This window comes from Jaminaea rosea, assembly GCF_003144245.1.
Source record: "Jaminaea rosea strain MCA 5214 unplaced genomic scaffold BDZ90scaffold_18, whole genome shotgun sequence".
NCBI lineage: Eukaryota > Fungi > Basidiomycota > Exobasidiomycetes > Microstromatales > Jaminaea > Jaminaea rosea.
Window position 1 is genome coordinate 193725 of NW_020289992.1, and position 11458 is coordinate 205182.

At 59.8% G+C, this 11458-nt stretch overlaps 5 protein-coding genes across 5 annotated transcripts; 1 reads left to right on the forward strand and 4 right to left on the reverse strand.

Annotated features, from left to right (window-relative positions):
* Positions 1 to 70: 70 nt before the first annotated feature.
* Positions 71 to 3336, reverse strand: BDZ90DRAFT_234704 (Cullin-domain-containing protein). The gene is made up of 10 exons (XM_025507117.1): positions 3097 to 3336; positions 2983 to 3031; positions 2750 to 2905; positions 2509 to 2676; positions 2284 to 2431; positions 2178 to 2211; positions 1817 to 2103; positions 1466 to 1739; positions 1132 to 1389; positions 71 to 1057 (listed from the first exon to the last, which is right to left on the reverse strand). The coding sequence occupies exons 1-10, from the start codon at positions 3192 to 3194 to the stop codon at positions 193 to 195; spliced, it is 2337 nt and encodes a 778-aa protein (XP_025359367.1). The 5' UTR covers positions 3195 to 3336; the 3' UTR covers positions 71 to 192.
* Positions 3337 to 3843: 507 nt separating this feature from the next.
* Positions 3844 to 5524, forward strand: BDZ90DRAFT_228714 (hypothetical protein; the record flags this gene model as incomplete). The annotated part of the gene is made up of 4 exons (XM_025504833.1): positions 3844 to 4102; positions 4174 to 5264; positions 5343 to 5376; positions 5421 to 5524. 4 exons carry the CDS (start codon positions 3844 to 3846, stop codon positions 5522 to 5524), a joined length of 1488 nt encoding a protein of 495 aa, XP_025359368.1.
* A 332-nt stretch (positions 5525 to 5856) lies between these two features.
* Positions 5857 to 8643, reverse strand: BDZ90DRAFT_244239 (hypothetical protein). Its single transcript, XM_025507458.1, has 2 exons — positions 8045 to 8643; positions 5857 to 7966 (listed from the first exon to the last, which is right to left on the reverse strand). The coding sequence occupies exons 1-2, from the start codon at positions 8306 to 8308 to the stop codon at positions 5969 to 5971; spliced, it is 2262 nt and encodes a 753-aa protein (XP_025359369.1). The 5' UTR covers positions 8309 to 8643; the 3' UTR covers positions 5857 to 5968.
* Positions 8644 to 9015: 372 nt separating this feature from the next.
* On the reverse strand, positions 9016 to 9371 carry BDZ90DRAFT_234707 (hypothetical protein). The gene has a single exon (XM_025507118.1). It carries the CDS (start codon positions 9285 to 9287, stop codon positions 9075 to 9077), a length of 213 nt encoding a protein of 70 aa, XP_025359370.1. The 5' UTR covers positions 9288 to 9371; the 3' UTR covers positions 9016 to 9074.
* A 30-nt stretch (positions 9372 to 9401) lies between these two features.
* Positions 9402 to 11136, reverse strand: BDZ90DRAFT_234708 (DNA ligase/mRNA capping enzyme). The gene is made up of 3 exons (XM_025507119.1): positions 10929 to 11136; positions 10022 to 10863; positions 9402 to 9947 (listed from the first exon to the last, which is right to left on the reverse strand). Exons 1-3 carry the CDS (start codon positions 11013 to 11015, stop codon positions 9542 to 9544), a joined length of 1335 nt encoding a protein of 444 aa, XP_025359371.1. The 5' UTR covers positions 11016 to 11136; the 3' UTR covers positions 9402 to 9541.
* Between the last annotated feature and the right edge of the window lie 322 nt (positions 11137 to 11458).

Here is an 11458-nt window from a genome sequence, read left to right on the forward strand (position 1 = left end):
TGGGAGGTCAAACCGGAAGGAAACGAGAGTAGGAGGAAGCGGAAGGCATCAGGCATCAAGACAAACTCATTAGCGTGCGTGCCGGTTGTATCACGACGAATGGAATTCGCGACGCAAGGCTGCGAGGTGTGCGTGTCTCTCTGCGCCTCTGCTGTGCGCTGCATTCTCGTCTGGACCTCCTCGGAGCCCCCTCTACGCCAGATATTGCAGCGTGTCCCTACTCCCTTCCTGTCTCTCAAGATACTCCTTCTCGATCAAACTCTCGATTGCCCTCTTCACCGCAGGGACATCAGGCTGGAACCTGCTTCCCACCTGACTCACAACCTCCTGCACCAGCTGCGCATGCTTGAGCGTCTTGCGCGCCTTCATGATTCTCACCACTGTGGCCTGGAGGAGCAAGCGGCGATCCTCGTCCACCGTCTTGAGGACGTCAACCGTCTCTGCTTTCGTCTCGGAGCGCATGGGGATGTTGAGATTCATGCGAAGCTTCTTGAACTTGGCGGCCATGTTGAGGGAGTACGACGTTGACGCGCCAGCTGAAGAGGACGACCCCTCACCATTCGCCCCTCCGCTTGCCTTCTCGAGGAGCACCTTCGACTTGATCAAGGCCCCTAATGCTCCCTTGAGGGCCTGCTCGTTCAGACCCGTCGAGTCGTACAGCTCCTTCATCGTCAAGGTGTCGTTGCTGTTGTACTGTAGGAGGACGGCGGCCTGGTACGCCGAAGTGGTGAAGATGTGCTTGTGCCCCAGGTAGCTGGTGGAGAGATCTGTCTTGCCTAACTGCCAGAGCCAGGTGAGCTTACGTCCAGAGTGCTTGGCGCCGTAGAAGCGCTCAAAGCGGGTGTACATTGGGAGGAGCTCGGTGGGGATGGAGAAGTCCGAGGTAGGTGCGGAGAGGGGCCAGAATCCATTGGCGAGGACGAGGGCGTAGAAGTCCATGAGTTCGGACTTGTCGTACTGCTGGTTCATTTGCTCCTTGAAGCTGTCGTTCAGCTCTTTGGAGAGACCCATGTCGGTGAACATGCGCTGGAGCTTGTTGGTGTACTCGAAGCCGCATCTGTGCGGGCGAAGAGTAGAAGCAAACGTCAATACGGTGCTCCTCGCCTCGTAGCTATCGCGCGCCATACGCACGTCTCCTTCAGCTTCGAAATCATGCTCGCCTCCGCATCATCCGACGCGCTCGCAAAGTTGACCAGTCTCTTGGCGAGCATCTTGCTGTAGAACTTCTGGAAGACGTCCTTGTCCTCGATGTACTTGAATACGACCATGACCTGGTTGAGGTCTTCCTCGAGGCTCGCCTCCTCTGCGCTCTTGTTGGACTTCTTGAGTAGGCCATCCGTGTGCTTTGCGAGGAGCTCGGGGGATTTCGAGGTGGAATCGCCGGTTGCTCTGCGAAAGCGCGCGCGAGAGGAGAGGGAAAATGTCAGCTCACACGCTGCGCGTCAGCTTTGGGGTCGAAACGCACTTGTTCTTGTTCATGAAGACGCGACAAGCCTTGTCGAGGGCAGCAAGAAAGCCCGCTTCCGATCTGAAAGCGCTGGTGATGACGCCGACAAACTTGGAGTGGACGCCAAGCAGCGCCGAGACGTATGCGGCAGGCTCCATAGCATCGACGTTACTCCCCGCTTCGCGCTCCACCGCTGCTGCTCCCTTGCGCTTGACATGCTCCTCGAAGCCGCGGCGGAGTGGCTCGAGACCGTCGGGTATGCGCGAAAGGAGGGTGTACATGCGATAGAGGTCTGTTGGTGGCGGCGAGGAGGTCGGCGGTCAGCGATTGGGAGCCGCCATGCTGCACCTCGGAGACCAGAGGACTCACCGTCACCCTTGTCCGCCTCCAACAACTTGTCAAATTCGTCCCACAGGAGCTGCGCATGCGCACCGATCAGTGCATTCTCGCACTTCTTAATCAACCTGGCCCTCGTAGCAGGGTGGAGGTACATCTCCACGCGGTCCTCCTCCTCCTTCAGCCGTGTCTCCGCCTTCCTCATGTAGTCAGTCACTGAGTTGGCCGCGACGAAAGCAGCGCTCTCTGTGCGGTAGTAGAGTTCCGTGGCTGAGATGAAGGCAGACTCGAATTCAGCCTTGTAGAGGTCGATGTTGGATCTGCGTGCGCAGGGGCGAGGCAGGCGGGGTCAGAGGTGGCGCAGGAGCGAGCTGAGGAGCATGACTGGACTCACTGGACAGAGTCGTTCTCGTCCAGGCCGAGGGAGACTGAGCGAGAGAGGTACACAGGAGGTCAGCCTACGTCGCACGCCCAATTCGTACGCCGCCACGCCGCCTCACCGAAGCTGTCAATGACCTTCTTAACCAGCCCCGTATCAATCGTCTCTCCGTTCCTCTGACTCTGGATCTGCTTGAGTACCGCGTCTGTGATACGATTCTTTGCCTGCGTCTGTCGGAACATATAGTCGCGCCATTGGACGAGGGCGAGCTGAGCGGGTGGCGTGCACCGAGTCAGTTGAGCATCGTTCAGGCTGCTGGTGATGAGGAAGCTCGCGGGAAGCTCACTGTGTAGACGGTGTAGACATTCTTCTTGCCCTCATCCTTCTCGCGCTTGACCCAATGGCGATTGAGGTAGACGAAGAGGCGATGGACGTAGTTTGCTCCTTGAGTGTATTGAGTCCACTCGCCTGCGTAGTAGCGGAGGAGCGTCTCGTCGGAGAGGTCCGTGGCTCCCTGAGCGAGGGTGTGGGGACGACAACATCAGCATCCGATTGAGGTGATGAGCTCGTCCTTCGCGTGCGCCCACCTTGCGCAGGTGCTCTGAATGCTGCCTGAAGTACTGCTTGATTCTCTCGTAGAGGTCTGCGCCCACCAGATTGGCGCCCATGCTCTTGTTGAAGCTTGCGCCGAGGGCCATCTTCCCTGAGCTGCTCATCCTGCTTGACGTGCAGTAGTCGTATGCCTGTGAGCGAGGAGGGAGCCAATTGCGGTGAGTGGAATGCGCAGCAAGGCTGTGACGAATGAGGGCGGCGTACATACAACGGTGTAGAGCTTCATGTAGCGCGGGTAGTCCATGCCTTGAGTCAGCCTGACACGAATTGAAGAGAAGAGTTAGCCTACACCTCATCATACTTCATGCTCTCCGCCACGCACTTGCTCATCATGACCTCGATCCCATCAAGGAGGAACCTCCAAGTGGCCTCGAGGTCATCGGGCGGAGGCAGATCCGATCCCTTGCCGACTGGAGGCATGGCTGTCGACGGCGGCAAGGGCTGCGGGAAAGAAGAGGGGGAGCAGCTCTAGTAGTGTGAGTCAGGCGCTGTTGTCTTGCTGTGCGCTGTCGAGTGATCAAGAAGTGAGATGAGGATGACGAACGGACAGCGGGCGGGTAAGTCGAGAAGTCAATCTCGTGGAGGACGTCGAGTGGTGTCGGACGGAAGGCGGCGGCGTCGACGACACGCCACGCGACCTGGCAATTCAGCCTCGTGAAGTGCAGCCGGCGGCATTTTGTCCACCTTCCACCATCACGACGATGACGAGGACGACCTCCAGTGCTCCTTGATAGTCACTGTCGCGGGCCAGTCAACGCAAACAGCACAGCAGCAAGGGACCGACCTCCTTTGCCGAATCTCTCTTCTCCTCTTCTTGAACTCGTTGCCCCTCAGTCGCCGCTCATCACGGTGCGCCAAAGCTCGTAAAGGGGGCAAGCAATGGAGCTCAGCTCAGCTTCCTGAAGCTGTCAAGACAAGTCGAGGTGAGAGAACACGATTGAAGTGGATATGGTGGTCTAGTGGGCAGCAGCTGACCTCAGCCACATCTCCGCGTCAGCTCGTCTCGAGACTCGAGGCGGCGGCGGTCATCGCTCAGCATTTGTGCACCGTCGCATCTCGCCAAGCAGTCATGGATCCGCTATCCCTGTCTTTAACGGCCATCGCCGGCGACACGTCCGCTATCACTGCCGCCAGGGCAATTTGTTCGACGGCGGTGCCTGACCGGAAACTCGACGCCGCCTTCGCCCCCAAAAGCCCTGACGACGAGCGGCGGCGACGATCGGCGGCGACGCGCTGGCACCGCTCTCATCTCCTCTACCACCTCCTCGCCCGCCGTCTATGCTGCTCACCAACAGCCACTCTTATCAGCCACACCCGCGACTCAGCAAGTCGATTCAAAGGGACAGATCAAGGAGAGGAAGCTGAAGGAGACATTGTCCACATCTTCGTCGTGAGATAGCCTCGAGCACAAAGAAGGAACAAAGAAACGTCAGCCTCAACCTGAGCAAGACCTTCAAGGCGCTTTTGACGGTCAGTGATCAGCCTGACTCTGCCACCGACCTCTTCATTAGTCTCGACCTCAGCAAGACTTACAAGGCGCTTTTAACGGTCAGCAACGAGCCGGACTCCCAACTCGACCTCTTCATCTCCCTCTCCCCATTCCTTGCTGCTCTGATGCGTGGCATCAGCCTCGACCTCAGCAAGTCTTACAAGGCGCTCCTCACGGTCAGCGACGAGCCCGATTCGCAAATCGACCTCTTTGTCTCCCTTTCTCCCTCCTTGGCTTCCCTTCTGTGTGGCATCAGCATCTCGCTGAGCCAAGAAAAGGACGACGGATCGACCACCGTCGTCATGTGGCAGGAGAATCAATGGCCTCTCAAGGCGAAGTACCTCAAGTTGGTCGACTTCGTCTTGAGCGTGCTCACGCGGGAGGAGAAAGCGCCGAGGCTGCGCCGGGCAGCGGCAGCTGCGGCAGCAGAGGAGGGGCGCCGCCGCGCTCTGGCCACCCCACTGAGCCTCGATGGTCAGGCAGCTGCGGCTGGCCTGATGGTCATCACCCACGGGGCTACACGGATCAAGCTGCCAAACGGCGATCACCCCGTCCTCGTGCAGCCCTCCGGCAAGAATCTGGCGGGGGAGCGTCAGAGGATTTATGGAGCGCTCGGCATCGCCGACCACTGGAGCGAGTTCGAGAACGCGTACGAGATCATGTGGCCCAACATCCTCGCGCGCATCGACCTCAGCGCATCCGATGGCAGCTTCCGCCCGCCCCACAACACGGGCATCACTTCTGCTCGTCCGTCCCTCGCAGCGATGCAATGCGCAGAGTTGCAGGTGGTGGCATTTGGTGGCCGCGGCTGGACCAGGTACCCGGGTTTCATCACGTCGCAAGCGGGTCTGGAGCCTCTCTGGGACCTCATCGACGAGATGTACGACCTTTGGCCAGAACCGGTCAAAGCCCTCGTGCGTCTTCTTGCGGAAGATGAGCCGCCGGAGTTCGAGGCGGTGTGGAGGAAGCTGTCTGGGAAGGAGGCCAAGTTCTCCTACAAGGTGAGCTCGCCAGCCCCTCTTTGTGCAAGCCGCTTTGACTGCCTACTGACCTCCCCGTCCCATGACTCCGCCGCACAGGCTCGCTACGTCGCCGGGCAGAAGACCATGGCAGGTGCAACCACCGCCATGCGCAAGCACCTCTTCCCGGGATGGGAGATGGGGGAGACCGGGAGCTTTACGCGTGGGCGAAGGAGTTCGGGAGCGGTGTGAAGAACTTCGCCGACTTCCGCATCGGCGTGTCCGTCGACCTCGTCAACTGAGTCTTCGTCAAGCACGTCGCCACCCTTGAGAAGGCCTGGCGCCTTTTCAAGCAGTGGCGTATGGACGACGGCAAGACGTGGTGGAACGAAGCCACCACCGTCCAATCATTCGTAGCTATTGACCGATAGCTATTGAGCGAGCGAGCGAACGAAAGAACATGTAGAACTTTAACATGTACCATTCTGCTTGCGTTGAAACGCTAGAATACACTAGCTTTTCTTGCCTCCAATGCCGTCTGCTCTGCCTTTTGCGTCTTCTTCTCCCTCTTCCCGCTCCTCACCGAGGCCACGAACATCAAGTCACGCATGCGCTCAGCATCAGTAAGAGGTAACCATGGATTATGTGTATATGCGCGCGCACGCGTGTGTGTTTGTGTGTGTGCTACAAGAGCGAGAAAAAGGTATATATCAGATCCATCTTTCCGAGCTTTCTTCGACGATGGGCTACTCTTCCCCCGCCCCATCCTCCTCCTTCTTCCCAGCTCCACCACCAGCCTTTGGCTTCTTGGCATTCCTCGGCTTCAGCAAGGGCAACAAGTCCTCGCGTCCCCTCGCGAACTTCGGATGAAGGAAACTGGAATGAGCGCCATAGAGTTGCTGCGCCGTCGTCTTGTTCACATCACCCTGCACGGTATCAACGCCAGGGAGCCCTTGCGCCCTTGCTGCATCCATCTCCTCGCGATCCAGAATGCGGGAGGAGGGCAAGCGTTGGAAGCCGTACAGGTTCATTTGACGGATGAAGGAAGAGTAGTTTGCGTGGTTCCAGAGACGCGGGAGAACTTCAGATGCAAACTCGTTGCTCAGGTCCGGGTCGGTCGATAGAATGACCGTAGAGCCCGTGGCGTTCCAGTGGATGTAGCGCCCGTAGCGTTGAGGTCGAGTGACGAGGAACCATAGCTTGGCAATGAAGGCTGCGCAGTTCGCTGCTCCGCCCAGTCTGTCCCTGATCGCGGTGACCTCGACCATCTCGTCGGGTGGCGGACCCGTCCCATCATCCTCCGTGGTAGCAGGAGCTGGTGCGGGGTCAGGAACTGCAGGGATCGAGTCTCGGACGTCGGGGCGACGAGAGATGCTCCGGCTTGCACGGATGGTGCCACCGGCCGAGGTGCTGGTGGTCATGATCATCTCGTCGTCCGTGGCATCGTCATCTTCCTCCTCCTCCTCAGCTTCCTCACCCTCCTCACCATCTTCGTCCGCCTCCTCATCGGCAAAGGCGGCCGCAGGCTCTGGACCACGAGGCACGCCCCACCTCTGCCTTGAGCGCGACCTCTCTCGGCGGGAGGGCATCTCGACGGCGAATGCTGAGGGCACGCGTCCTCCACTGGGCGTGCCGTAGGGCGAGGGCCGGGTGAACGACATTCCGCTTGCGCCGGGGCTGCGTCCGTATGGGCTGTTGCCCGATGGGCTGCGTGAGAAGAGGGTGGCACTGCCGAACGTGGCAGCTCCTCCCGCACCAGCACCTCCGCTCGTGGAGGCAATGGAGTAGGCGCTCACTGAAGAGGGAGGCATGATGGGTCTGCCCAGACGACCAGAGGACAGACGTCGTGCTTGAAGACCCTGATTGGCGGAAGGTAGCGATCGACTGTATGCTGAGGGTGCTGCGCCGTTGGTAAAGGAGGCGTGGTGAATGTGCGATGGTCTCCTTCTTGATGCGCCGACACCGCCGCCGCCGACGCCGCTGCCACTGCCACCACCACCGTTGCTGCCCTGCGATGGCGAGTGGCTCATCTCGACGCCACCGCCAAGTGAGAGCTTCTGGAGAGAGCGAGCCGTAATGCTGGGAGAAAGGACACGGTCAACTGGTGCACCGGAGGTGCTGGTGGCATGAGCTGCGACTGGCGCAAAGGGCGGAGAAGGTGGTAGAGCAGGAACCGAGTCGTCGACGGACTGTGGACGAAGGTAGGGGCTCGAGAAGCTGAACACGCCGGCTGCGTCGCCCTCGCCGTCCATCTCATCCATGGCTGCAGTCCCACCCCTTGTGCCGCGGCGACGCGCGTAAGCCGGCGAATCCTGCAGACCAAGCTGCGATGCCGTGTGGCCAAAGACATCCTCGTCGATGTCATCTTCATCGTCCATTGCTGATCCCGAGCGCTCAGCTGACGTCTTGAATGAGGTGCTGAGATAGGGCTTGACGCTCGAGTACGGGTAGCTCGCCCCGCCGTTGCTGTAGATGTGGCGGTCGGTGTTGGGAGGCGACCAGTGGTTGCTGACCTGCGAGCCTACACGAGGGGAGCCTCGGTAGCTGGGGCTGACGCTGGGTAGACGAATGGCGGAGGAGAGGGAAGATGAAGCGGCTGGCGTCTTGGTGACAGAGGGACGACGCAGCATATGGTCCGGTGGCGTGGCCACGTCGCTTGGCGTGTGTGAGGCCGTGGTACCGCCTACTGATCTGGGCTCGTAGTAGGTGCGTGGAATGGGAAGCGGGCGGATGGACGCCGAGGGCTGCTGTGCGACGAGGCGTAGAGGCGTAAGTGTGAGCCACTGCTGCACAGCAACGCGGCTGCTCGCGCTAATACGCACCTCATTGCCATCGATCATCTCTGTATCGCCGTCATCGCCCACGACTTCCGCCTTGAGCGACAGCGTACCGTTGGAAGACATGCCGACTGCGTGTTCTCGCAAGGTGACTGTGCTTCCTGTGCTGTTCCTCGATCTGCTGAGGTAGTGTTGATTTGGGTTGGCGAGTGTGTTCTCGTTGGCCGCGATGCTGAAGCCGTTCTGGCGGAGTGGCGACCTCAGACGCGCGTCGCCGGCAGAGGATGAGCTGGGAGTGGATCCAGCCATAGGTGGTGGGGTTACGTGAATGATGGGGAGCGAGGAGCGATAGGGTGGTATAGCGTTGAGAGTAAGTAAGAAGAAGTCGACAGGGGCGGGACCGAGTCCAATCGAGTCGAGTCGCGGGTGGCGGGGCGGTGCTCAGTCGAGTCGATGGGGCCAACGCGCTCGCTTCGAGCTGAGATAACGCGGCGAGTAGGGGTGCGAGATGCAGCTGTTGATGCCGCTGCGAATGCTGATGTGGTGTCGATGCTGCTGCTACTCGCGACTATGCTCTTTGTTGGTGACGGTATCGCTGTAAAATGGGTGTCAATCGCGATGGTTAGGACAGGAAGAAGCAATGGTCTGAGAGAGCTTCGTGATGGATGGAATCGATTAGGCGGGGCGGGGCGAGGCGAGCGAGGCCGGGCGGCATCGACGGCGGCAGGCGAGTCGAAAGTGAGCGGAACCCTTGACCGGCCCGCTGCTTCCCTTGGCTCCTGACTGAGCCAACGGGCGATGCGCTCGTGCGTGCGTGCGTGCAGCGTCGCGCTTGTTCGCGCCGCCCGCCCGCGTCATCTCAGCCAGCCACAGCCCGCCTTCGACGCATCCAGGCCAACGACGAAGGCACTGCGCCACTCTGAGTCCCCGTGGAGTCACACGCTTCAATGACTCAAATGCCCGCAGACGCGGTCGCGATGATTGCATTGCGGGGGAAAGGAAAGCAGGGGTTGAGAGAGAGAGCAGCTTTTGGTTCATGGGGAACAGGCGATTGCGTGTCATTGTGCGTGTGTCGTCAGACCTCAAGAATCATCTTGTTGACTCTCGAGTGCTGCAAGGGCAGCCAACACCGTCCGCCTTCGCCCCTCGCGATGGTGACGGGCTTAGTCTCGCGCAGGTCACGCTGTTCATGCAGGAGGCGGGAAGTCAATCTGAACAGCGTCGTCGTCGCCGTCGCAGCGGGGTGCCGCCAAGGAGACCAAAGTAGCTTTGTGGGTCGAGGCCGCATTCAGAGACTCGCCTCTGCATGAGCCATCGACGATGAGAGCTCGACGCGCTACTCACAAGTAATAAAGCGTGTCGAGAAGAGGATAACATGATGATTGAAGTGATTGCGATCGAGACGTGGATATGATGATGATGATGAATGGTATGAAGCTGATGATGACCTCCCCGCCCTTCTGCCCCGCTCCGACCCCACCCATGCCTCCCTTCACCTCCTCCTGCCCATGCTCTGCTCGTCTTCCTGACCAATCGCCCGCCCTACTGGATGAGGATTGCCCCGCCTCCCCCCTTCTTCGCAGCCGCCGCAGCTCTGATAGCCGCTGACCTCACGACCGCATCCCTCGGCTCGTCCTTGTCAATGGCGATGCCCTTGTAGGCAGGGAATCGAGGAGCGCCCGAGGGGTAAAGCTCCTGGAAGGAGTACTTGACGATGCTGCCCAATGGAGGCGGGTATTCGCGGTCGTGGTCTGACAAACCAGTTCCGCAGTCAAAGACCAGGCCGCACGCCATCTCCACCTTGATCGCTCCAACGCGGCCCTCGTTGCGGCCGGTACCGGCCTTGTAGCCGATGACCGTGCCCTCCGCGTCGTAGAAGGTCTTGACTTTCAAGACGTCATTGCTGCGGCCCTTCTTGTAGTATGATGCCGAGCGGCGGAGCATCAACCTGCGAGCGGTGAGCAGGCAGCGGCTGAGGTCAGCGAAAGCTTGTATCATGAAGCGATGGCAGCTCGCACTCACCCTTCTCCCCCCAAGCTCTCAACATTGGCCAGCATCCCCTCCATCTGCTCCATCGACGTGATCTTGACCTGCTCCAGGAAGGCGATACATGGCCTCCCTCTCTTGATGAGCTGGTCAACGCTCATCTCCCCATCCACGCACACCTTACGCGCTACTGCCCACCTCTCCTCGAGCGTCTTCTCGAAGTCTACGACATCGAAGACCGCATACGACATCTTGCTCCAATCGCCCCCGCCCCTAACCTCCCCCGAAGTCGTGTCGAAGTAGTCCCTCTTGATGAACAACTCCCCGTCCAGACGCACGTTCTTCGGTAGCCTCTTGGTCCACCAGTCCGGAGCGAGGTACTTCTTCTGGTTTCGCGACCAGAGACTCTTTCCGTCCCAGTATGCGCGGACGCCGTCGAGCTTCTCGCTCGCCCACATGCCCACAGGAGACTTGCTGCCCTTCAGGTCGAAGGTGTGAGCAAGCATGACCTCAATGGGGCCGCTGCTGGTCCAAGGGCCATAAGAAGAACCGGACGAGGACGAAGATTTGTTCGCCGCTGGCGGCGAGGCGACCCTCTTTCGCTTTGCAGCGAGCAAGGTTGAGGACGAGGAGGAGGTTTGGCTCGTGGCTCCGGGCTTTTGAGGCGACATTGTGAGCTGCAGGGGCAGCTTCACCCGAGCTTCCTCGTACACCTCGCCAAGGAGGTCTTTGAGGTGGCGGCAGGTCCTCGGCGCGTTGGGCGAGGTTACGAGGGTGCCACCAGCGCAGCCGCATTGATATGTCGGACAAGTACATCTGTACTCGTCTCGACCGGCGAGCCGTTTCACCTTGTAGGGAGCCTTTCCCGAGCTGGGTACCTGTGATGGAGGGTTGTGAAATGTGAGCTACGGGCAGGTACATCGTCGTCGTCTCGTCGTCTCACCTCTACAACTTCTCCTGGTTGCAGCAGGCGCTTCGGCAAGATGCCATTGACGGCACCGGTCAGCGGGTCTATGACCGCGGGGATCATGCTGAATGGGCTGATAATCTCGAGGTCTTGGCCTTGTAACCTCTTTGGGGTACCGACTCTATGGGGTTACCGATAAGCGCCGAACGAGGGACAGTGAGTGTGAGCGAGTAGTAGTAAAGTGGGACGGACAAGACGACACTCTCGAGCCCACTTTGGCTCGGTCCGCCCTCGGTCAACTCGAGTCGCGTCGCCGCCGCCGACCCTTGTTCTGCTTCCGGTCCTCTGCTCTCGTGCCATTGCATCCCGCCTCTCCACCCACACGTCCACAGCGACGAGTAAACGAGCGGTTGAACGCGAAAGGCTCGATGATGCCGAGGAGGAGCGAGGGGAATGAGCATGGTGACAAGCTGAGCAAGGGCAGAGACGGCGATGATTCATGACATGCTGCTGTATGGAGTATGGCGGCTCCACAATGATCCTTGAAGCGGGCTCCACTCATTGTG